Source organism: Pelodiscus sinensis, chromosome 2 (assembly GCF_049634645.1).
Source record: "Pelodiscus sinensis isolate JC-2024 chromosome 2, ASM4963464v1, whole genome shotgun sequence".
Taxonomy (NCBI): Eukaryota; Metazoa; Chordata; order Testudines; family Trionychidae; genus Pelodiscus; species Pelodiscus sinensis.
Genome location: NC_134712.1, coordinates 177,155,525 through 177,181,101, shown reverse-complemented (window position 1 = coordinate 177,181,101; position 25,577 = coordinate 177,155,525). Strand labels below are relative to the sequence as shown.

At 40.2% G+C, this 25,577-nt stretch overlaps 1 protein-coding gene across 11 annotated transcripts in view; it reads right to left on the bottom strand.

Annotated features, from left to right (window-relative positions):
- The window catches only part of ULK4 (unc-51 like kinase 4), a 421,715-nt gene that overhangs the window by 298,814 nt on the left and 97,324 nt on the right, over positions 1–25,577 (bottom strand). For all 11 annotated transcript variants that reach the window (XR_012901902.1, XM_025189022.2, XM_006131810.4 and 8 more), the window contains 3 exons: positions 14,902–15,063; positions 9,845–10,027; positions 848–975 (listed from right to left, as the gene is read on the bottom strand). Coding sequence is in view for 10 of the 11 variants with exons in the window: in XM_025189022.2 (XP_025044807.2) it covers positions 848–975; positions 9,845–10,027; positions 14,902–15,063 (473 nt within the window). In the remaining variant the exon portion in view is untranslated. The remainder of the gene's footprint in view (positions 1–847; positions 976–9,844; positions 10,028–14,901; positions 15,064–25,577) is intronic.

Here is a 25,577-nt window from a genome sequence, read left to right as displayed (position 1 = left end):
CAAAAATGGAGATATTTCTAATAGCAGAAGAGGTACACAGAATTTCAAGTTACTGCATTCCTGTTAAAAGCCAAATGATTTTCAAGGAGAAGATCACTGTAGCAGATAGAAGAAACCAAAATTCACTCTGCTTTGGATTGATCAGCTTTGAATTTGTACAGCTTTGAATGACAGGCTATCATAGCTCTCACTGTAAAATAATTGGTGAAATTGATAAAATCAACAAGGAAGTGTCGGAAGAAATATCTCTTTACAATTCTTTTCGACAGTGGTCTGTTGGAATACTCCATACACACAGAGAAGGCTATTTTGTGCCTACTATTTATTCAACAGGGTGTTGAGTTACAGCAGCCTCAGATTTTCTGCTGAGGTTTCTCCAACAGCAGTAGCTATTATAGCTAAAAGCTTTCAGATTATGCTTAACGACAACAAAAGACAGAGTGCAAGGAACATTTTGCCATGTTCAGTCCCATTAGTCCCATCCCAGAGGCCAGCAACAACTGGAGTTAATGTTCCACTCTACTTTTTGTTGAGACTGTTCATGGCTAATCCCAGCAATTATCCCAAAAGGACAAGAAACAATGGAAAGACCCTCCTTACCAACCATGAAACTTTTAGTTATTACTAACTATTTTGGGGTGACCAAATGCAATCTGGTTCTTCATTATAGAAGTTACTACTATTTTGGAGGGACTCTTGTAATATCAATTTTATCTTTTACAAAAAAATCAGTTGATCTCAAAACAATGATTCAAACTAATACTACAGTATTTACTGACAGAGTTTACAAAGCCAACTCCCAAAAAACATGATACATGTCTAATTATATTCTCCATTATCACATTACCTTGCTTGGCAACAGAGCAGTAACATCTCTCTGTTATTAATTAAAATCTGTAACAGGACCAAAAAGGCTTTTGCTCGAATGGAAGTTGATGGACTTTCAAATAAACGGATAATTGTAGTCACAAAATCCTGGGTGGGAATAAAAACAAACACACAATACTGTTTCTTGAAAAACAAAGAGGATAAATAACATTGTCCATTAGCATATACGCCCTTTAAATCATTCTGGCACAAAAGCTATCCAAATTATGTTTAGATTCAATGTTAGTTAAATCCTTTTCATAGCATTTGATTTACAGTCCAAAATCCCACATGATGTTGTTGAATAAAGAAGTTTCATCCTATACAGATAGACAGACTGAGAGCTGGTATGCCCAGCTTTCCAAGGGCCAAGGTTAACTGACATTTTCTACTGTTAAAAGCTAAAGAATACCACTAAAGAATCCCCCCCCCCCAAAAAAAAACCCTAAATCCCTGAAACAACTGCTCATGAAGCTCCCTAATGCTACTCAGGACCAAATTTGCACTAACAACCCCCCCCCCCCCACCCCCATCCCCGACCAGGAGTTTTCTATCTGCTACCCAAGATACACAAACCTGGAAATCCCAGATGACCCATCATCTCAAACATTGGCACACTTACAAGAGGATTATTTGGCTATATTGACTTTCTCCTCAGACCCTACACTACCAGCACTCCTATATCTTTGTGACACTGCCAACTTCCTGAGGAAACGACAAAACATCAGTAATCTTCCTGAAAATACCATTCTGGCCACCAGGGACGTAGAAGACCTTTACACCAACATTCCACATGAAGATAGATTACAGGCCATCAGGAGCACTATCCCCAATGACAGCACTGCACACCTGATTACAGAGCTCTGCGACTTTGTCCTCACCCACAACTAATTCTAATTCGGAGACAAATTGTATCTTCAAGTCAGCGGCACAGCCATGGGCACCCGCATGGCACCAAAATGCACCAACATCTTTATGGTTGACCTTGAACAATGTTTCCTCAGCTCTCACTCCTAACACCTCTACTTTAGTTACACTACATTGATGACATCTTCATCATATGGACCCACAGGAAAGAGACCCTTGAAAAGTTTCACAGGGATTTCATCAACTTCCACACCACCATCAATCTCAGCCTGGATCAGTCCACTTGAGAGATCCACTTCCTTGACGCTACAGTACAATTAAATGATGGACAAGTTTCTACCGCCCTATACTGGAAACCTACCAACTGCTACACTTACCTTCATCCCTCTAGCTTCTATCCCAGACACATATCTCAATCTATTGTATACAGCCAAGCCCTAAGATACAACCTGAACTGCTCCAATCCCACAGACAGAGACAAACAACTACAGGATCTATATAGAGCATTCTTAAAACTGAAATACCCACCCGAAGAAGTGAAAAAACAGATAGAGCCAAAAGAGTACCCAGACATGAACTACTTTCAAGGTAGGCCCAAAAGAGAAAACAAAAGAATTGCACTTGTCATCACCTAGGCTGTGTCTAGACTACATGCCTCTGTCGGCAGAGGCATGTAGATTAGACAGATCAGCAAAGGCAAATGAAGCCGGGATTTAAATGATCGCGGCTTCATTTACATTTACATGGCTGCCGCGCTGAGCCTACAAACAGCTAATCAGCTGTTTATCGGCTCGCGCGCTAGTCTGGACGTTCCCCCTGTCGACATCAAAGCCCTTTGTCGGCAGCCCCGTTATTCCTCGTGGAATGAGGTTTACCGGGGCTGCCGACAAAGGGCTTTGATGTCGACAGGGGGAACGTCCAGACTAGCGCGAGAGCCGACAAACAGCTGATTAGCTGTTTGTCGGCTCAGGGCAGCAGCCATGTAAATGTAAATGAAGCCGCGATCATTTAAATCGCGGCTTCATTTGCCTTTGCTGAACAAACAAATCTACATGCCTCTGCCGACAGAGGCATGTAGTTTACATGTACCCCTATAGTCTACAACTTAAACCCCTCCAATGCATTATCAACAATCTACAAGCTATCCTGGAAAATGACCCCTTACTCTCAGAGCCTTGGGGGAAAGGCCAATTCTTGCCTTCAGACAACCCCCTAACCTCAAACAAATTTTTTCGGTAACCACTCAACACACCTCCATCATAATCATCCAGGAACCCAACCCTGCAATCATGACTGGTGCCAACTCTGCCCATGCATCTACACTAGCAATTTTATCACTGGACCCAACCACATCAGCCACCAAATCATAGGCTCATTTAACTGCACATTCACTAATGTGATCTGTGCCATCAAATGCCAACAATGCTCCACTGCCATGTATATTGGCCAAACCAGACAGTCGCTACAGGAAAGAATTAATTGACACAATCAGATATCCAAAAAGGCAATACACAAAAAAACCTGTTGGAGAACACTTTAATTTGCCTGGACACTCATTAATGGATCTCCAAGTCACCATATTGCTTCAAGCCAATTCCATAAGCCAAATACACAGGGAAGGATTGGAACTTAACAAGTTTAATTCTTATGCAAATGGTATGGACAGGGACATCTGCTGGCTCGTACGCTACATACCACATCCTGTGACTTAACGAACCAACCAAACAATGGAGGTGCTAATTGTTCTTATCAGCCTCTTGTAACTATTTGACCCATCTAGTCTCTCTCTCTCTCTCTCTCTCTCTCTCTTTTTCTTTCCCTCTCCTTTCCCCCCCTCTCCTCTTAATACTCCAGTCATCTGAAGAAGTGGGTTGCGCCCACAAAAGCTCATGATACCATCTACATGTTTTGTAAGCCTTTAAGATGCTACTAGTCTATTTATTGTTTTTTAAGTTTTTCGTATTTTCTAATGTGTTGGACCCAAAATGAGATATACCAGGTTATTTAAAAACACCACAGAAGCCAACCAAAAACAAAAAACACCCCAAAACAAAGAATATTTTAAACACTAAAGTTCTTTTAAAAGAAAAGTTATAATTTTTAAAATTGCAAAAAAAATATTTGCCTTTCCTCCTAAATACTACTAACTGTAGTAAATTACATTAGGGATGTTGGTTAATTGCAGTTAAATCATGCAAATAATTCTAAAAAATTAATCATGATTAATCATGCTGTTAAATAATGGAATACCAACTGAAGTTGAAGAAGGGATAGCTCAGTGGTTTGAGCATTGGCCTGCTTAAACCCAGGGTTGTGAGTTCAATCCTTGAGGGGGCCATTTAGGGATTTGGGGCAAAATCTGACAGCGATGGTACTTGGTCCTGCCATGAGGGCAAGGGACTGGACTCAATGAACTCTCAAGGTCCCTTCCAGATCTATGATATATCTCCATATATCATAAATATTTGTGGCCGATTTTCTGTAGTTTCAATATTCATTTCTCACTTTACACTATATTATTATTTTATTTCAAATATATGTAAAGTGATACAAATTGTATTTTTCAATTCACTTCCTACAAGTACTTCAGTGCAATTTCTGTTGTGAAAGACATGTTTGTGATTTTTTTTTTTGTTACATAACTACACTCAAAACTAAATGTAAAACTTTAGTGCTAACAAGGGTACTCAGTCCTTGTTAACATAAAGGGGAAGATACTGTTGCCTGCTTATTTACAGTTTCATCAGAAAGTAAGAACAGGCGTTCCCCTGACACTTTTGTAGCTGGTGCTATAAGGTCTTTACTGCCAGATATACTGATCATTCATATGCCTCTTCATGCTTCAGTCACCATTCCTGGAAGATATGCTTCCATGCTGCTGATGTTCATTAAAAAAAATGCATTCATTAAAGTTCTGACTGAACTCCTTAGGTGAGTACTCTGTCTCCTGCTCTGTTTTACTCTCATTCTGCCATTTATTTCATGTTATAGCAGTCTATGATGATGACCCAACACATGTTGGTTTTATGAATGCTTTCACAGATTTGACAAAATGCAAATGATTATGTAGTGTTATTTTGACAGATAAAATATGCAAAATTTTGAAGATTTTTAAAATATTGTTTGCAGAATATTTAAGAGCAGAATCCCTCCAAGAGTAAAAGGCAGCCTCTATAAATCTTCAATAATTTAAAAACTCAAGGCTGTAGAGCTTCTGACAGTTACATTCTTCCTTCCCAGTCTACAGAGAACAGTGCCATACAATATTTTTGAGCCAATCTTTATAGAAAATGCCAATGATTTATTAACTGATAGTGCCAGATCTAAAGCTCTCTCTCTCAATTTTTAATCAGCAGATTTGGAACTAAAATTGTGGGACGCTTATGAGGTAGAAGCTGAGTGGATACAGCCTCATAAATGAGAAACCTTCAAATAACATCAACTTTTGCCTCTGGTCAAGGACAGAGCATGTCACAGACATTTAGCTGCAAACAAGGTGTCTGCAGACAATTTTGTTTTCAGGTTTTCAGGTAGATCTAATGACCCAAACTACATCAATACTAGTTGATGACAATATCATTCTTAAAAGTGAAATAAAACTACTAAATATAATCTAAGAAACTAAACCCTTGGAACCACTGTGGCAGATGTTACTAATTATACTTGGACACAAAGGTTGGAGATAAATCAATGATTGACACCCCATCAGAGCTGTTGAAACACAGTCAATTAAGGTACCATTTGGTTATTGTCTGTGTAAAAGAACAGAGAACACAATGAGAAAAAACAAGGAATCCTAGATGCACAAACTGGTGTTACTTATTCTACATTTTTCTATATTATTCTATATTTTTTCTGCTACAATTCTATAATTTATCTTATACAGTGCTTCACAACCATGCACAACATATTTACTGTTTTAAATGGTTCAATGGTGAGTAAAGCATAAATCACAGTTCCTTCAGAAGGTATTTGCATGGGAATTTTCATAAAGATTTTTTTTTCAAATATGTAGCTTATGGACTAAGATGATAGGTCTTCTTTATATGGACAGTCAAGGATGACATGCCTGAAATTAAGTGTACCTTTAAAAATATTCTATCTTTTTAAAAACTATATTTTTGTTTCTTTTTAAAATAAAGGAATCAAATTAAGAAAACATTAATATCTATGTTAAATGACCCTTTGGCCACAAATACTGTATACTTCATCGGTAAAGTAAAGTATTTAAAAACACCTGTGTTGTCTCAGATGTATACACTGGGGCGTGGAGGGGAACCCTGCACCATGGAGTCAAAGTCCAGGTCAACTGGTTCAAAATCGCATTAAGAGGCTAAAATTAGTACTGTATATGTTCCCTCTTGGACTCGTACCCCCACTTCCCACATCAGGTTTTAGAGCCCGAGCTCCAACCTGGAGGGTAATGGTCTTCAGTAGGGATGTTAGATATAGGGTAACTGAATAGTTGTGTAACCATACAAAATATTATCAGTTACACAACTATTCAACAGTCCCCAAGGGCAGGGTTAGCAGACAGTGTGCTCCTGGCTCCTGCTTCCCTCCCACTTGCTCCCTCTGATACAGAGGCAGCCACAGGGTGGTGGGATGTGAGTATTCAACAAGATTAATCGATAAGTGTAGGCTCATCAGTTAATCATATAGTTGACTACTTGTTTACATCTGTAATCTTGAGTATGACCATTTAAACGATTTTGAAATAACCACACTACCCTAGGCACAACACAACTGCACTGTCTCTCCCTTCCCTCCAACGTGTAACTGTTTTCCAACAGCTATAAATGTATCCATTAGTGATCATTTGGTATCCAGATCCCAGACCTCTCTGTATCTAGCAACTGATATCTCACCACTGAAGTGGTAGTGGATGAGCAGGAGGTCTGTCTATCCTAAGACAGGCATCAACTCAGCGGCACAAGAGGATGAGCCCTGACAGGCTACAATGGCATTTCATATGTGTAATGAGGGGTGACAAGTTGTTGGCCAGATAGTGTCAGTGTTGCTACACTTACATATGAGGTCTAAACAAAGGAAACATTGCTCTCAAACTTCAGTGATGACAGGTCTCTGCTCAACATAGTTGGAAAGATATGTCTCAGAGATGGTGATGAGGAATAAACCTCTTTCATAGGCAGAACTATCTGTTAGGGTGATATAGCTCAGTGCAGAATATGGCCCTGAAATTATATTATTCATATCAGCACTGACATTGCTGGGGATATTTCCATTACAGGTAGAGCTACTGCAGCTCACTGGGCTTCTCTCTGGTCAAGTTTAGAGCTATACATACCTTGACCAGTTTGTATCCCAACATTCTTCTGTGTCCCCCCCAATCTCCTTCCCTAGTACTTGCGGCAGGTTCTTTCAGCACACCCTGCTTTAACTTCTGAGTCGTCAGCATAAACATCAGGGCTGTTGATGGCTTTGTTATCAAGATCTCTACCAGTGCAGATACTGACATGATGCCAGTAAGAGAGTCAGTCTATGGTTTTGCAGAAATACCTGCCTGTTGGATGGAGCACTAGAAGATACAGTCTTAACCACTAAATAGGTCTTGGAACTCAGCTCTTCTGGATGTGATGACATTCTCATAGATTACTCTCCCCTCCCTTGATTTGTGGATTCTTACAGCAAAGGAAAGACAAACCAAACACCTGCTTCAGATGGGACTCTATGAAGCAGAACAAGCATCTGCTGTACCAGTATTCCAACAGATTTAGCTCATTGCAAGACAGAAACCTTGAAGCTTTCAAGTTTTGAGCCACTCCAGGACTCTGTACGGGAATGTCTGCAAGCAGCTTTCAGTTAAACAACAGACAAGGCTAGTAAAAATAGTGTGTGTGTGTGTGTGTGTGTGTGTGTGTGTGTGTGTGTGTGTGTGTGTGTGTATATATATATATATATATATATATATATATATAGAGAGAGAGAGAGAGAGAGAGAGAGAGAGAGAGAGAGAGAGAGATCTAAAAAAGTTCTGAGGGTTTGGAGAAGTTTAAGAAATCTAACTAAAGCTAAATCCTAGTGGGTCAGATATCTGCTAAGCTCCATCTCTGCCATGGATGATAAAAAGGAACTGATGGAGGTTTGCAACACCTACTCTTTCTGACTTCATATGGGAACATACAGCACAGAGGCATATTTTAAGAAAAAAGAAGTAGCTTTGAAAAGGGAGCAGCTTCAGGGTGTTGGGAAAGATGACTAGGAGCCAAGGGTCAAGGAGAGTATAAAAAAAAAAAATCACATGAAACAAAATTAAAAGTCTCAAACAATTTTTGATACACAGATGCAGTATTAATTTACAATATTTTCTACAAAAGAACCATGAAAACCTACATTTGTATTTTTTTTCTTACTGATATAGAAATATTTGTTGACTAGAAGTAAAGGTGAAATCTTTTTGTTGTATACCATGAAGAATGATTGTGTGATCAAAATAAATAGCTTTTAATCACATTCTAGAAGTTAAATTGCAGACATTTATCAGAACCAGTGACACTGTTAAAAAATGGCCTTAAATTAATAAAATGATTATTTCAGCAAGACATTTTCCTTACAATTTAAATTGGCCTAAGGTCCTATAAGGATAGCATAATCCAAGTACAATTTTAGCTTCAATCACTACATATTCTCTCTTTTAAATGTCTAATGGTACTATGTCAAAGTAGCTGTCGTCATGCATTTCTCATTGTTTTTTCCTTAGGGCCATTATCAGTTGATGGCCACACTAGAGCCTTCTGAATTTACTGAATTTTAGCTGAAGCAGCAACTCAAATACAAATCAGTCTCACCTCTTAAGACTTGCAAAAAAAAAATCCTGTCAAATTCTGTATCTCATTATTTTACATTTTGTTTTGTTTTAATTATATACTCCATTGTATGGAAAGCAGGTAGTAATTTTCTTTAAGTATATAATCCCAAAAGACACTAGTCTGTCTACTCCAGTGGTTTTTTCTATTAAAGCTAATGACCAAAAATGCAGACAATGGAGAGTGTGACTGCTACAGACCCAAAGACATGTAGAAAGTTATCACTGATAAAGCAAGCAACAAGTACCACCATATTTTAGCAAAAGGAGACCTGAATTCCTCAGCTTACAAAATGGTGACTGATCAACCAAATGTAGACTGTGAACTCCTCAAAAAAGATGCATGTCCTGAGTCTACATACAAATGTTATAACAACAACAAATTGATAAAAATGGAAAGCAGTCATTATCTAAAAATCTATACAGAAGGAATGGCAAACTCCAGACATACTTAAAAGAGCACACAAGCAGATGCTTTGCAAAGTGAAGAAAAACAAGGAAATACTTGTACAGCTCTCTTAAGCAGACGCAGACGTTCCAGCTATGATAAGTGTAAGTCACCCTACCAACAGAATGGGATTTGTTCCCTAAAGACCAAATAGGGATGAAAGATTCCATTATGGAAATCTTTGTCCAATTTAAAGCTTTAGCTTTGTCCAGGCCCTTTAACTTATCTCTTTTTTTAATTTAAGTTGGTAGCTCAACTGTGTTTGGGGATACAGTTTCAACAAAAGATCATATAAAAATAAAAATGCAAAATAAAAATACACAAGCATTGCAATATTTACAATTATCTTAGGATACATAGTTTCAAACACAATAATTATTTCAAAGTGTAAAATGAACACTTGCAAGGACCAGCAGAGAATTTGTTGCCACCACACCCTTCCTCCCCCACAACTCATCTCTACTTCCCATGTTCCACATTGCACAACTGGTTAACCACTACATGTGGAAGGCATGTCATATTTCTCTGAAGCATCAGATATTACACTGAGAGAACTTCAAATTTGATTGAACAGTAAACTGCTCCAGTACAAAAATCTCATTTTCTATGTCAATTTTTTTAAACTTTTTGGGTAATATAGCAATGCGTTTCAATAACTTGAGCTGCTGTTGACCTCCACTACAAAACAAGGTGAATATTATGGAAGAACAAAACAAAAGGTTGATAAAAGGTCATATGACCTACAATATTTGAAGGATCAGGAAAAGATTTTAGTACACAGAAATGGCATGGGCAAAGCAGAAGCACAAAATCAAGAATAATACTATAATTCAAACCTTTTCTTGAATCAGTCTCTGAAGATGAACTCCACATGACAACATAGAAGCAAACATGGTCAGCATGTACTGTTGAACTTTGCATATTCCAGTTGCCAATGAGTTTACAACAGCCATTAACCCGACCTTTTCAATAACACTCTGAAAAGCACTGGGTGAGTGACGAGTAATTCTGCATAAAGCCTATACAAATAGGAAAAAATTCCCATTAAGTAAAACTATTCTTTTAATAATAAAGTAATTAGTGCAATAAAAAAATATCAACGAACAGCAACAGCTTTTCCCATTATTCCTAGGAACACACAAATGTAACGAATGTATATGGTTTAAGTAAATTTGAAAGAATAATTTTAAAACAATCATTTTGTTATTGTAAATGTTATTCCTTGTAAACCAAATAGGACAAAACCCACTATAATACAATATCATAATAGTTTATTGGAACTTGGATGTCTGCATTAGCTAAATTAATTTTGCTTGACCCATCCACACAACAATGAATATCCTGATTTAACTATATAGATTAACAAGAAATGTCTTTATTTTAATTAGAAGTATTGTTTTTGTTGTTTAATTAAGAGGAAAAAACTAAACCTCAAGTATATGATAAGCAATTAAGCCTAAAAAGGAACAGGAAAAACAACTCCCATTTTCTAGTGAAAGTTTTCACAGAGAATTTAAAACTAATATTTATAAATAAATCTCACAAAATTCATGAACCTTGCTTGACATTTTAATATCACTTCTAACTTTTTTCACTATTGAAATAATACACACGAGGAAGAAGAGGAGTAATGTTCTTATTTTCAATCTGCACAGGTCAAATAAGTTGTTACATAGATAACTGACCAATCAGAAATTGACAATAAAAGGAAATACCCTAACTTATTTGTATAAAGTGATGACAATGAAAATAATAGCAAAAGACTACAGGAATTAATTAGTTTTGCATTACCCAATTGTATGGCACAGATAATACAGAGGTGGTTTTCAACCTTTTTTCATTTACAGACCACTCAAATATTCTGAATGAAGGTGTAGATTCCTTTAGAAATTTTAGACATAGTCTGAAGTCTCCCAGAGGTCTGTGGACAACCAGTTGAAAACCACTGTTTTATGGTAATGAGAATCATTACGAGGGGTTCATATAGTAAAAGTAACAAAAACCTTGATCTATATTTGAAACAAAATAAAGATTTTTTTTTTTTAAATCTGAAGGTAAAAAATTAATGTACATTTTGAATTGAAGAAAGAAATCTCCAGGGATCATGCCATAATCAGAATATTCAAATTCAGATTTTTCTCCATAGTGTATTTAATGCAGTTTAACACAACTGATTAGCATAGCTAACTCTTGAAGGCATGGAAGAACAAAATATAACTTTCTATATAAAATCCCTCTGGGTATGTCTACACTACAGCATTATTTCGAAATATCTTATTTCAAAATAGTTATTTCGAAATAACGCGTCTACATGCAAAATTCACTTCGAAATAGAGTTTTGCTATTTTGAAATAGCACGCCCACACTGATTGGACGCTGAATCGCATTTAAGGCCAGTCGTCTAGACTACAAAAGAGGCTTGTAGTCTAGACGTACCCTGAGATACTGGCGCATAAATACAAATGTATACTGTTTTACACTAAATAATCTTTGATGTGCATTTTAAAACCTGATGTTCTATTTAAACCAAAATGGGTTATTTAACAGTAGAACTAAATGGACATTTTATTGACCCTGTTCAAGTATGCAGCGTTCACCCTTTCTTGTTCTTTCCAGACCAATGCAGCCTTACTAATTCCTGCTCTTTTCATTCATTTTTCAAAACCATCTCTCTCTTAAAACAAATTGTTCAGAGTCCATCATTCAGGAAAAAAATATCAAACCAAATAAGATGATTCAATGGAGCTTTGCCAAGTGTTGATCCCCATTTAAGTGGTTTAAGCTGTATGTAACTGGCTCTTCTTAGCATAGAAAAGACAAAACGCTCACTCTCTTAATATTTTGAATACTTCATCAACGTTTTGTATCAAATGAGGACATAACCATTCCACTTATTTTGAAAAAAAAATGCTTTTTTTAAATGCTGCACTTGTCAGAATGAGTTTATACAATTCTTTTTCCTTTCCATCCATGTCCCCTTTGGGACATCCAGGGCTTCAAACACTGCTGATCTTGCCTAACATCTATGCCTACGAGTGTTCCTCAGGACTCGTGCCTCCAGTGCCTAGGTGAACCTCATCAGGCAGAGAAATGCAAGATCTGCAAGACCTTTAAACCATACACCCAAAACCAGCAGGACTTCCTCCTGAAGCAACTCTTTATGGAATCCATTCTTCGGACTCATATCTCCGTACGTATTGCACCCCTTCCACTCTGGTAAGGGTGCAGAAGAAAAACATGTCTGCCTCAGCACTTTCTGAAGGCCTCCACATCTCAGCACCAGACACATTCCCTGGTACAGTCTTCCTTAGTCACACACACACACACACACACACACACACACACACACACACACACACCATCCATACCATCAACACCAGACAGACCTAATGGGCTTAAGCCCCAGGGCACAGAGGTGCTGTACTCGTCTCAGGTTCCAAGCTCTATCTTCCTAGAATCCCCAAGAATGGAAGCAGTGGTGGGCAGCACATCTTCTATGTTGGACATGCCTCAGGCCACTTAGGACCACAGTGAAGTGATTCAGTCCCCTGCCAGAGATGGGCTGCTCCCTGTTCATCAACCATCCTGCCAGGAAAAGTTGGCCATGCTGGGTCCATCTGCTCTGGTTCCAGCATCTCTCTGCTGGTCTGACTCACAGCTAGTCCTCTTGGAGCTGTTACCACTCGGGAGAATTTGTGGAGAGCAGATACTGGTCCAGCTTGGAGTTATCAGAGAAATCCACCCATCTTCAGTGCTCTTCGCACCTCACAACACTGCAGACCGCAGCACCGTTTGAGATCTGGCTAAATATAAGCATCGGTGACATACCCAGAGCCCTCGCTCCCCATGACATCACCCTTCTTCGCACTGCTCTTCAGAGCACGAAGCTGTGTCTCAGCACTGCTCTGTGGAGAACCACTTAGGCACCAATCCTCACCTCAGTGTTCTTAGCATAGGTACCAATCCCAGCACCATTCACCCTCCAGACAACATTCTCATAGACATTCACTGGCCCTGCACTAATTAACGGCCTTATACTCTCTTGGGCAGCAGGCAGCAGCAAGATGAGTGGCGACTCGGCACCTTACAGACGATAGGCGCTAGCACTCAGAGTTCCTTCTCTCCAAACTGGCTCGGAACTGCCCTGGCCCTCCCGTTTCAGGTCTCCATCAGCCTTGTGGGAAGCATTGGTGGCTTCTGGTTGGTCAACCTATGATTCTAGGTTGTATCAACAGGTGTGTTGTAAGCAAAACTCGTGAAGTCATTCTGCCGCTCTACTCTGCACTAGTTAGGCCTCAGCTGGAGTACTGTGTCCAGTTCTGGGCGCCACATTTCAAGAAAGATGTGGAGAAATTGGAAAGGGTACAGAGAAGAGCGACAAGAATGATTAAAGGTCTAGAGAACATGACCTATGAAGCCAGGCTTCATGAACTGGGCTTGTTTAGTTTGGAAAAAAGAAGATTAAGGGGGGACATGATAGCGGTTTTCAAATATCTAAAAGGGTGTCACAAGGAGGAAGGAGAAAATTTGTTCCTCTTGGTTTCTGAGGACAGGACAAGGAGTAATGGGCTTAAAGTGCAGCAGGGGAGGTTTAGATTGGACATTAGGAAAAAATTCCTAACTGTCAGGGTGGTCAAATATTGGAATAAATTGCCAAGGGAGGTGGTGGAATCTCCCTCTCTGGAGATATTTAAGAACAGGTTAGATAGACATCTGTCAGGGATGGTGTAGACGGAGCTTGATCCTGCCTTGAGGGCGGGGGGCTGGACTCGATGACCTCTCGAGGTCCCTTCCAGTCCTATTATTCTATGATTCTAATGCTAGCAGGCCCTCACCTGCCTAGGGAGTTGGAGCCTCCCAATGGATGCCATAGTGGCAGTTTTGGATGCTGTGGGTACTCCACCAAGCCCAGGACACATTACCAACTGGACCTTCCCAGGCCCTTCCAAGTCTTGAGCCCTGGAGGCTACAGTCAGTCATCCTCTGCTGCAGGATGTGGGACCACCCACCTCACTGCTGCCCAAGAGAATATTCTGGCTGTGGCCCTACCACAGTCTGAGGGCACTCAGGATCCACGTTCCTTAATGGCTGTTTCCTTATCCTCCCCAGGTGAAGTGGTGGCAAGCACATCCATGACGGGCCTTCTTCCAATGGACTACAGGGCACCTCAGGACCTTCTTTGCAGGAGGAAGAGAGATGTCTACCCAAGACAGATGACAGCTGAGGGACCAGGAGCCTAGAATGGATGCCCTTGCTGAACCATGGAGAAAGAATACAGGTGCAGTTGTCCTTAATTATAAATACAGGTTGAACATCTCTGGTCCAGCATAATTTTAGTTAGCCCGATTTCCACTTTTCATGGGTGTGGCCAAGTTTACAGCAATTCTAGAAAGTTTGTTTACAGTTACCTGTTCTGACTCTCACTGTTTTGTACTGTGATCTAGCTCTGATTTACCCCAAAATGTCTTCTAAGAGCCCAGTAAGCAATGGAAGTGTTAGTAAGGCTGATAGACAATATTGACCTCTCATGGTTCGGCAAATTCTCTGGTTCAATACCGGGCAGGATCTAAGGGTGCTGGACTAGAGAGATTCAAACTGTACTAATTTAGGAACTTCCTGTGCAACTCACTCTACAAATGCAACAGAAAAGTTCTACCATCACCTCAAGCCTACTCCATTACAGTTGAGGTTAATAATCCTTTGCTCTTTGATTTTAGAGGTGCTAAAAACAAGCTACTCTATTTAGCAGCCAACTGAAAACTTCCATCTGTAAGAAAATTAAGGTTTGTTGCCCTTGCAGCAAAGACATTTCAATATACATCTAGAATGTTCTCAAAACTTTTCAAATTATCAATACTAGAAAATGTTGATGATCTGAAAGGAAGCTCCTTACCGAAATAGCTGTTATCCTTAGAGAATCTACAGTGGAATGTGTGAAAAGGTACCATAACAGTGGCCCAATTTCTCCTGTAATAAATCCCTCTGCATGAAAAGAATCGGTTGTGCAAACATTTTCAACAATCTTCACTGCCATATGATTCACAACATGTTCTTCCTAGAGGGGAAAAAAAAAGATGTTTTATGATAATGACCATTGTATTTCTGACTTTGCCTGTTATTTAGATGGTTCAGAAAAGTAAACAGGAAATAATGAACACTGCTTCTTAAACTTGTTACACAGATGTCAAGAAAAATATGGAAAATTCTTAGGGAAGAAATCATTTCACATGAAAATTCAACTACCTTAAACAGTTACGTTTATGCCCAACCCCACTAATCCTATTGTCTTGTACTGTAAATAAATCCAAGGTGATAAAAAAATAGGAATATTTAAAACTCAATCTTTCGTTGCCAAGTGATCAGTCTGAATCCAGCATAGGTCAGTAACAAATGAAAGTTGCTACTACAACAAGGAGTCCTGTGGCACTTTAAAGACTGGCAAATTTATCTGCATATAAGGTTTTATGGGCTGGAGTCCATTTTGGCAGATGCATGAAATGAAAACTTCAGTTTGGCAGAAACATACAAAGATGAAGTGTTATATTAGTATGCAGAGGATCAGTGCTATTGAGGCCAATTCAATCAGGATTGAATAGTTGATGAGAAAGTGAGAATGCAAAAAGAAGAAAAATTACTTTTTGTAATGAGCTAGCCACTCTCAGTCCCTATTCAGACCTAGTCTGATAGTGTCAAGTTTGCATATGAATTACAGCTAGCAGTTTCACACTGCAGTCTATTTTGAAGTGTTTTTGCTCAAATATTCCTTTGAAGTAGGAATAAGATCCTCTGGAAAAGGGCGCTTTTTCCGGAGGATCGGGGCCAGTGTAGACGCTCTTTTCCGGCTTTTCTAAAAGCCGGAAAAAAGCGGCGGACATTTTTATTTAAATGCCGCAGGGGATATTTAAATCCCCCGCGGATTTCCCTATTACGACTCGTGAAATTAACATGCCCCTTCCGGAAAAGGGGCCAATGTAGACAAGCCCCTACTGTAAGAGTGCCAAAGTTTATGGATCTTGGACAGCAGACAGAATATCCCTGGTCTCGTGTGTGTCTGTGGGTGGTGGGAGGGGCAACAGCCCATTCATAATCTGACCTATGATAACTACTGTACCTCCTTTGTCAGCCTCTTTTATTATTATGTTACAGTTGCTACTGGTTCATGAGCATTCAGCAATCAACTATAGATGAACAGGCGTTCTGTCATAAAATTTACCAATAAGAATGCCAGTGCCAATTATTATGGTGATGCTAACAAAAAGGATTAATGACTTGATGGGCATGGAAATTCAATTATTCTTAACGCTAGAAGTGCTTCCACAATGTCAGGGTTCAGGTATATTGGTGATGCAGTTCATGCAGTTTGCATTGCCATTAACCCCAATCCATTTTTTTCTATGGATATATACAGGACACTTTCCAGGGCTTCAATCCACCATCTTTAGTAATTACGAGTTTATTTAAGAATTTATATTAAATTAAAAAATTACTTACTACTCAATAAATTCAAGTAAAGCATGTGCCATAGATCTCATTCTTGGCAGGGAGAATGGCTATTAAACATTTACTGGAATATGGAAAAATCTATACTGCAAGTACCGCATACATATATGTCATATTATAGCAGTCATGAGAAATCAGTACTACACTATAGTTAACTAAGATTTCGTTTCCATTCCACCACGGTTGTTTTAGTGTTTCTTTCAGCTGCTTTATAACTTTCTCAAATTTCTCCACTGCCAATTTTAATCTCTTCCAAAAGATTAATCTTTGGCAAATTTTAGTGAAATTAGTTCAGCCATTTGAGTTATGACAGTGACATTTTTCATGTGTTCTTAATTTCTGCACCTATATAACTATGAATGTCGGAATCTAGAAATTTCAAATTTAGCTTCCTTTAAAGTTTTTCACTGACAAAAGAAAAAGAGTTATATATATTGTTTTAATCTATATTACTCTTAATCTGACAAGTATGTTCAGCAATCAGTTTACCAAGAGCCCCCATGAGCTATCCATCACCAAAACAGATACCATACAATGCATATTTTCTTTCACAACTGCTAAATGACTACTACACCTATGTCCCCTTTTTGATTTCACTGAGTCAGGTTGATTATGTGAAGAAATAAGTTAAATAGGATTGGTTTCAGGACAGATCCTTGGGCCACCCCACTAGTTACCTCTCTCCACTCTGAAATCTTTCTGAAAACTTACCATTTATTCCTACCCTTTGTTTCCTGTCTTTTAATCAGTTATCAATCCTTGAAAGGACCTTTCCTCTTAGCCCATGACTAGTTTTTGTGTCACGAGTATATTCTGGTTCCTTATTTACTTTCCTTGACAAGAGTCAGTATTTTATAGACTTATATCATATCCCTCCTTAGTCATCTGCTTTCAAAGCGGAAAAGTCTTGGCCTTATTAATCTCTCCTCATTCCATTTCATACCTCTAATAATTCTGTTGCCATTTTCAGAATCCTTTCCACTTCCCATGTATCTTTTTTGAGATGGGGCAGCCACATCTTCACACACTAGTCAAGATGTGGGCGTACTACAGATCTCTAGAGAAACAATGAGATATTTTCTGTCTTATCTATTCCTTTATAATGATTCCCAAAATTCTGTTCACGTTTTTGCCTGCCACTCCATACTGAATGGATGTTTTACCAGAAATATCTACAATGACCAAGTTCTCTTTCTTGTCTGGTAACAGCTAAGTTAGATCCCATCATTTTATATGTAGGAGTAGGGATTATGTTTTCTAATATGCATTATTTTGCATTTATCCATGTTGAATTTCATGTGCCATTTTGTTGCCTAGTCACCCAGTTTTGTGAGATCCCTTTGTAGCTTTTCTCAGTCTGCTTTGGACTAAACTATTTTGAGTAGTTTTCTATCTGCAAGTTTATCCCTTTTCCATATCATTATTGAATAAGTTGAATAGGACTGGTCTGCATGCAGAGCCCTGGGGACACCACTATTTCTCTCTCTCTCTCTCTCTCTCTCTCCATACTGAAAATGGAGCATTTAGTCTTACTCTTTAGTTTCCTATCCTTTAACCAACACTGATTCATGAGAGGATCTTCTGCTTAAGAGCGTTTTGTGAGGGACCTCATCAAAGGAAAGTACATTATATCTGCTAGGCCCCACACTTTCCACAAGCCTGTTGACCCATTCAAAGAATTTCAGTAGATTGGTAAGGCATATTTCCCTTTACGAGCCATGCTGACTTTTTCCAAATAATTTATGTTCATGTATGTGTCTGACAAATTTGTTTCAATCAGTTTACCCAGCACAGAATTCAGGTTTATTGGCCTGTTATTACTGGGATCACATCTAGAGCCCCCTTTAAATATTGGCTTTACATTAGCTATCCTCCAGTCACTTGGGTACAGAAGCAAATTAAAACGATAGCTCACAAACTACAGTCAGCAGTTCTGCAATTTCACATTTGAATTCCTTCAGAATTCTCTGGTGAATACCATCTGATCCTGGTGACTTATTACTGTTCAGTTCATCAATTTTTCCAAAATCTCCTCTAATGACATCTCAATTTGGGACAGTCCCTCAGATTTCTCACCTAAAAAGAATAGCTCAGGTTTGGGAATTTCCCTCCTCCTCATCATCATGAAGACTGATTCAAAGATTTTATTTAGTTTCTCTGCAATGTCCTTGTGTGCTCTGTTTGCATCTTGATTGTCCATTGCCCCACCAGTTCTTTAGCAGGCCTCCTGTTTCTGATGTACAATAAAACTCCAATTGTCCGGCATCCAGTGGTCCGGCACTCCTGATAGTCCAGCACCAACTGGAACCTGGAAGTGCTCCGGCCAGCCGGACAATTGGAGCTGCTCCACACCGATTCCCCAAGTCTACTGCTGCCGTGGCTGAAACTGACCAATGGCGGACATGGAAAAGAGGCGCGGAGCAGAGCAGCTGGGGTGCTGCTAGGTTAGTTCCGCAGCGCCACCCCTCACTCCCTTGCTCGGCGCTGGGTAGCACCCCAGCTGCTCTGCTCGCGCCACTGCTGAAAATGACGAGCGGTGGACTTGGGGAAGCGGCGGGCAGAGCAGCTAGGGTGCTGCCAGGTTGGTCCCACAGTGTCGCGCAGGTGAGGGCCGGCACTGCGGGACCAACCTGGCAGCACCCCGGCTGCTCTGCCCCGCCACTTCCCTAAGTCACCACTGCCGCTTGCAGCCCCAGCTTGCAGCCCAGCCCCGCTTGCAGCCTGTCGCCGGTGGCTGCGCAGGGCTTCCCCCACCTCCCTGTAAAACGGCGGAGGGTTCGCCCCATGCCACTTCCCCCGAGCCCCCCCCCCGACCCCTCACAGCACCCCTTGCTGAGAACCTCCTGATACTACGGCATTTCCGATAATCCAGCACCCCTTGGGTCCCAAAGGTGCCAGATTATGGGAAGTTTACTGTATGTAAAAGTCTGTCATTACTTTGAGTTTTTAGCTAGCTGTTCAAATTGTTTGTGGACTTCTAATAATATGTTTACATTCCATTTGCCAGAGTTTATGCTCCTTTCTATTGAACTCACTAGGATTTAACTTCCATGTTTAAACAATCATCAGAGGGGTAGCCGTGTTAGTCTGAATCTGCAAAAGCGTCGGAGTCATCCTGTGGCACCTTACAGACTAACTGAAGTGTAGAAGCATAAGAGCATGCAGACATGCATCTGACGAAGTGGGTCTTTGCCCACGAAAGCTTATGCTCCTACACTTCAGTTAGTCTATAAGGTGCCACAGGACTCCTCGACGCTTATGTTTAAACAATGCCTTTTTTGCTACTCACTGCTTCTTTTACTTAGCTGTTTAGCCACAGAGGCACTTTTTTAGTTCTCTTGTCTGTGTTTGTTTGTAATTGGGGATATACATTTAAATGGAGCCTCTATTATGGTCTTTAAAAAGTTGGCAAGCAGCTTGTAGGTTTTCACTTTGGGGATTGTACCTTTTAATTTGTGTTTTACTAACTTCATTTTTTGTGTAGTTCCCCTTTCTACAATTAAATGCTACCGTGATGCTCCACTGTGGTGCTTTCCCACCACAGAGATGTGAAATTTAGTTTTATTATGGTCACTATTACCAAGCAGTTCAGCTATATTCACTTCTTAAATCAGATCCTGAGCTCCATTTAGGACTACATCAAGAATTGTCTGTCCTCCTCTGATTTCTAGGACTAGATGCCTTAGGAAGCAGGCATTTACGGTGTCAAGAAAATTTCTCTACATCTCCTCCTGAAGTGACATATATCCAGTCATTTTGAAGATAGTTGAAATCCTCCATTATTACTGAGTTGTTTATTTTTATCGCCTCTTTAATCTCCCTGAGCGTTTCGGTCACTATACCATCCTGGTCAGGTGGTCGGTAATACGTCCCTATTGCTGTATTCTTACTAGAGCATGGAATTACTATCCATAGAGATTCTATGGTAAAGTTTGGTTCATTTAAGATTTTTTTCTTCATTTGATTCTGTGCTTTCTTTCACAGCTGCCCCACCACCACAATCTGTTCTGTCCTTCCAATATATTTTGTACTCTGGTAGTATTGTGTCTCATTGATTATCCTTATTCCACCAAGTTTCTGGGATGCATTTTATAATCAATGTCCTTATTTAATAGGAGGCATTTCATTTGCCCATCATATTATTTAGACTTCTAGCATTTGTATACAAGCACTTGAAAAACTTGGCACTTTTCACCCCTCAGCCGTTGCATGATGTAATTGAATGAGACTATTATTTGACTGTTTAATTAGATTCTACCTGTATTTTATCATCTTTCACTTTCTTCTCCTTACTAGGAAACAGAGAAGCTCCATTAATAGATGCTCTCTTACAGGAGATGTCTATCCCAAATACGCACTCCTCCACACCTGTTGGCTTTCTCCCAGCCCTTATATTAAAAACTAGTATATTTTTAAGTGCCAGCAATCTAGGGATGTTAGATAGCATGTAATTCAATAGTCATGCAACCACATCAAATTTTAGCAGTTACACAATTATTCAATAGTTCCCAGAGGCGGACACTCCCAGTCCCCACTCCTTGGGACCCTGCTGCCACCCTGTGCTGCTGTCTCTCTATTAGAGGCAGCAGCGTGGGGTGGCAGCAGCCCTTCTCTGCAGGGGGTCCAAGATCCCCGCAGACAGAGGCTGCTCCACGGCAGCAGCCCCTGTGCATGAGGGGAGCAGGGCCCGGCCCACTGTGGACAGAGGCTCCTTCATGACAGTCTCTCTTGCCCAACCCCATGCTGCTGCCTCTGATAGAGGCAGCAGTGTGTGTGTGGGAAAAGCAGCAGCGCAGAACCAGTGCTGGGGGGAGCCAGCCTGCCCCAGCTCCTGCCTGCCTCCTCCCCCTACTTCCTCTGTAGGAGGCAGCAAGATGGGGAAAGGCAGGTCTGCAGAGCCAGCTCCCTGCACATATTGTCTGCTGCCTGCCCCCCTCACCCGCTGCGCTTCTGCCTCTCTATCAAAAGCAGAAGCACAGGGGTGAAGTGATAGGCAGATCAGGTGCTCATAGGGAGCCATGGGCTCCCGCTCCCCCACCTTTGCTGCCTTTCTGATACAGAGGCAACATGGGGGGGTGCATGTAGCCAACAAGATTAACTGATAAGTCCAGCCTTAGTGGTTAATCATGAAGTCATCTAGGTGTTGATATCCCTACAGCAATCTGGTTCCCTCTTCACTTAGGTGAAGCCCATCCTTCCTACATAGGTTCCCCATTTCCCTAAATGGTGTCAAGTATCAGAGGGGTAGCCATGTTAGTCTGGATCTGCAAAAGCAATAAGGAGTTCTGTAGCACCTTATAGACTAACAGATGTATTGGAGCATAAGCTTTTGTGGGAAAAGACCCACTTCGTCAGATGCATGTAGTTGAAATTTCCAGAGGCAGGTATAAATATGCAGGCAAGAATCAGGCTAGAATTTGACACCATCAGCTCAGGATTAAACAAAGACTCTGAATGGCTAGCCAATTACAAAAGCAGTTTCTCCTCTCTTGGTGTTCACACCTCCAGATCAGCTGCTAGAAGTGGGCTTCATCCTCCCTGATTGAATTTACTTCGTTATCTCTAGCCTGATTCTTGACTGCATATTTATACCCGCCTCTGGAAATTTCCACTACATGCATCTGACAACATGGGTCTGCCCACGAAAGCTTATGTTCCAATACATCTGTTAGTCTATAAGGTGCTACAGGATTCCTTGTCGCATTTCCCTAAAGTTTCCCCAGCTCCTAATAAATCTAAATCCCCTCCTTCCTACACCTTCTCATCCATGCATTGAGACTTGGCAATTCTGCCTGTCTATCTGGTCCTGCACATGGAACCGGAAGCATTTCATAGAATGCTATTATGAAGGTTCTGGACTTGAATCTTTTAACTGTCAACCTACATTTGCCCTATAGGACCTCTCTTCTATGTTTCCTTATGTAGTTTATTTACATGTCTTGAGAGATCCGCAACTTCTGCACCAGGCAGGCAAGTCACCATATTGTTCTCCGAATCATTACAAACCCAGCCATCTGTTTTAATGATTGAGTCTCCCATAACTATTACCTGTGTCTTCTGAATAACAGAGGTTCTTCCCCCCCCCCCCCCCAAGGTATCCTCAGTGCAAGAGGATACTATGACAATCTATTAAGAGAGTCTCAGCTATGGGATTGCTTCCCTATACTCCAGTTGGATGTTCTCCTCCCCTGAGACTTCTACCCTTCTCAACAACAGAGATGATGTCCAAGTGGTAGTGGGACTGGGACCATTCTATTATGTTTTGGAAAGTCGCCTCTATGTACCTTTCGGTTTCTCTCACCATCTCCACACTCTTATGGAAAGGCTGCACACAATTTGAGGGCCAAGAGCTCCTTGCACCAAATGTGCCACCTTTCTTTAAAGCAAGTAAATATACATGCTGCATTGGGTGCTATCAACTGGATGACTCCCACTGTGTTGTTGGACCTCTGCCTGCATTCTTTTTTTACTCTTGCAGCTTGTTTCATTGTTGATGTTTTGTTGTTAATCAGGGGATGCTTTGGCTTTAAGTCTAAAGACTGTTAAGTGTATCTAGCCCTCTCACATTCTCTCCAAACTTCCTCAGAAAAAACTCCCCTATTAGCTGCTAATGTTCACTAGTTCTTCTGATTGCTACACAAGTCTATCTTCTTCAGTCACCATAGAGTACAGTAAAACTCCAGTTGTCCGGCATCCAGTAGTCCGGCACTCCTGCTAGTCCAGCACCATGTGGAACCCGGAAGTGCTCCAGGCAGCCAGACAATTGGAGCTGCTCTGCCCCGGGCTTCCCCGAGTCAGCCGTTGGTCAGTTTCAGCAGCGGCTGACTTGGGGATGCCCAGGGCAGAGCAGCTGGGGTGCTGCCGGGTTGGTCCCACAGGGCCACCACCTCCATCCCCCCCACCCCAGACCCCTCATAGCCCCCCCTCCCAATAGTCCGGCATATCTGATAATCTGACACCCCCTGGGTCCTAATGGTGCCGGATTATCAGAAGTTTACTGTATTTGCCTTTGAGTCTAGGTGCTCCTCAAACAATATCTTGTCCACCTCTCTTCCCCTTTCTTGAAATTTTCATTCTGCAGGTCATAAATCAACCACTAATTGTTTAGGATTAATAAAGAAAAGTTCTCCACTGGTCAGGTTATTCCAGAATTATCCTTCCTTGGACCTTGAAAATGTGGTACTGACAACTAAGAGACAAGACAGTCAACTAGGTGAACCGCTGCTCTGATCTACTGTAGCAATCCCTAAATTCCTGGGCCTCATTGCTTCCTATTCCATCCCCTTTGTGAATCCTATTAGCATTAGGCTCCATGTTATTTTAAGTTAAATAAAATAAAAATAATCCATGCACGTTGTCCATGCAAATGGCTGTTCTCTCATCTACTTCTAAATTATTAGGAAAATTAGTATGTCAGAATAATGCTAATCAATGAAGGTATATTTTCCTGCAACAATCTATGTTCTGGATAACGCCTATCGACGCTAAAGGAAGATATATTTGAATACTGACTGCATAATCAGATGAAATATTTTATAAACAGATAATTTACCGAACAGAAATTGAAGAATGAACATGTGATATTTTTTCCCTCTTTGTCCATTACATTTTCCTTCCTGCTCCAACTGAATAAACAAAGTCTTTCAGCACTGGCTCATGTAACTGATTAATTAGTTGAGTTAATTTAAATACAAATAAGGGGGACAATAGATGTATTCCAGAGATTTAGTTTGCTAAGTCTACACTCAGTTTGTTTTCTTCCACTATTTGATCTGAGGAAGTGGGTCTGGCCCACAAAAGCTCACCATCTTGTTAGTCTAGAAAGTGCTACATAGTCCTGTATTTTGTTTCAATACTTCATAATGGCATCACTTAGTTCGCTATTATTCTCTACTTTGTCCTACCATCTTCTTTGCTTTGGATTTCTGACATTTATCTCCACAATCATACCTACTACCTACTGTGAGCAACAGTAATGAAACTTCTCGTTCCATTAAAAATATCTTCCTATCTCCTCACTTCACTGATAATCATTTATTTTTAAACATGTGAGACAAATTCATATAGGAATTACAGCATAATTCTTAGAGGACACTTTCTTTGTAAGTGTCTAATTTCTCACTACAGTATAAACTTCAGTTCTATTCAAACAAGTACAATTTACTCATGGGCCCTGATTCTCATCTCATATAGTTTTACACTGATATAAAACAACTGATCCTATGGATTTATTTCTGATTTACACTAACTGAAAGGAGAATTAGTTTCCAGTCATACCAAAAAGTTGTCAGTGTACCAAATAGACAACCATTTAAAAACTCATATCTAAGTGCACTTTTATATAAATTAAGCTTCTTCACATTTCTTAAATATTTTTGCTTGCAAATGTGTTCTCTTTTTCTTTGAAGTTGAGTTTAAATGATTTTTCTGAACTCCATAAGTGAAAAAACATGCGCATTTACAATAGGCACTGTTACATAGTCAAAAGATTAACAGTAGTATTAATTCTCTTACATGCCAAAGATTGTTAGGCACACAAACTGCAGATCCTGTGTTGCATGAAATAAGCAACCGATTTAGTAAATGCATTATAATACATAAATAAGTCATAACCAAAGCATTATGCAGCAGACAATAGTTATCAATGCTAACAAATCTTCAGCAATATCCAGATGCACTTTTAGCTATCTTTAGCAAAATTTTGTCACTCAAAGTGCACTTTATGTTGTATTTTTCAGCCCATGTTGATATGAATCAGGCCCAATGCCAGATAACCACAGACATTCTAGAATCTTGGCTGGAAAAGTGTCATGTATTGTCATAGTGCTCTATAAACTCAATGAGGCTGTCAGATTAATTCAATTTGCTGCCACATGAGGTTGGCTCCCATAGACCCTCTGGGACCTGTTCTCAAACACTGTATAAGCAACAAGCCTTGTAGCATGTTCTGCTTAATTAACTCTTGGGAAAGGAAGCTGGAGCTAAACTATTATTTGACATCAACTGAAGGATTCATCTTATAATGTTATCAGGACATCAGCTATATTAGTTGAAAGAAATGGATCCTGA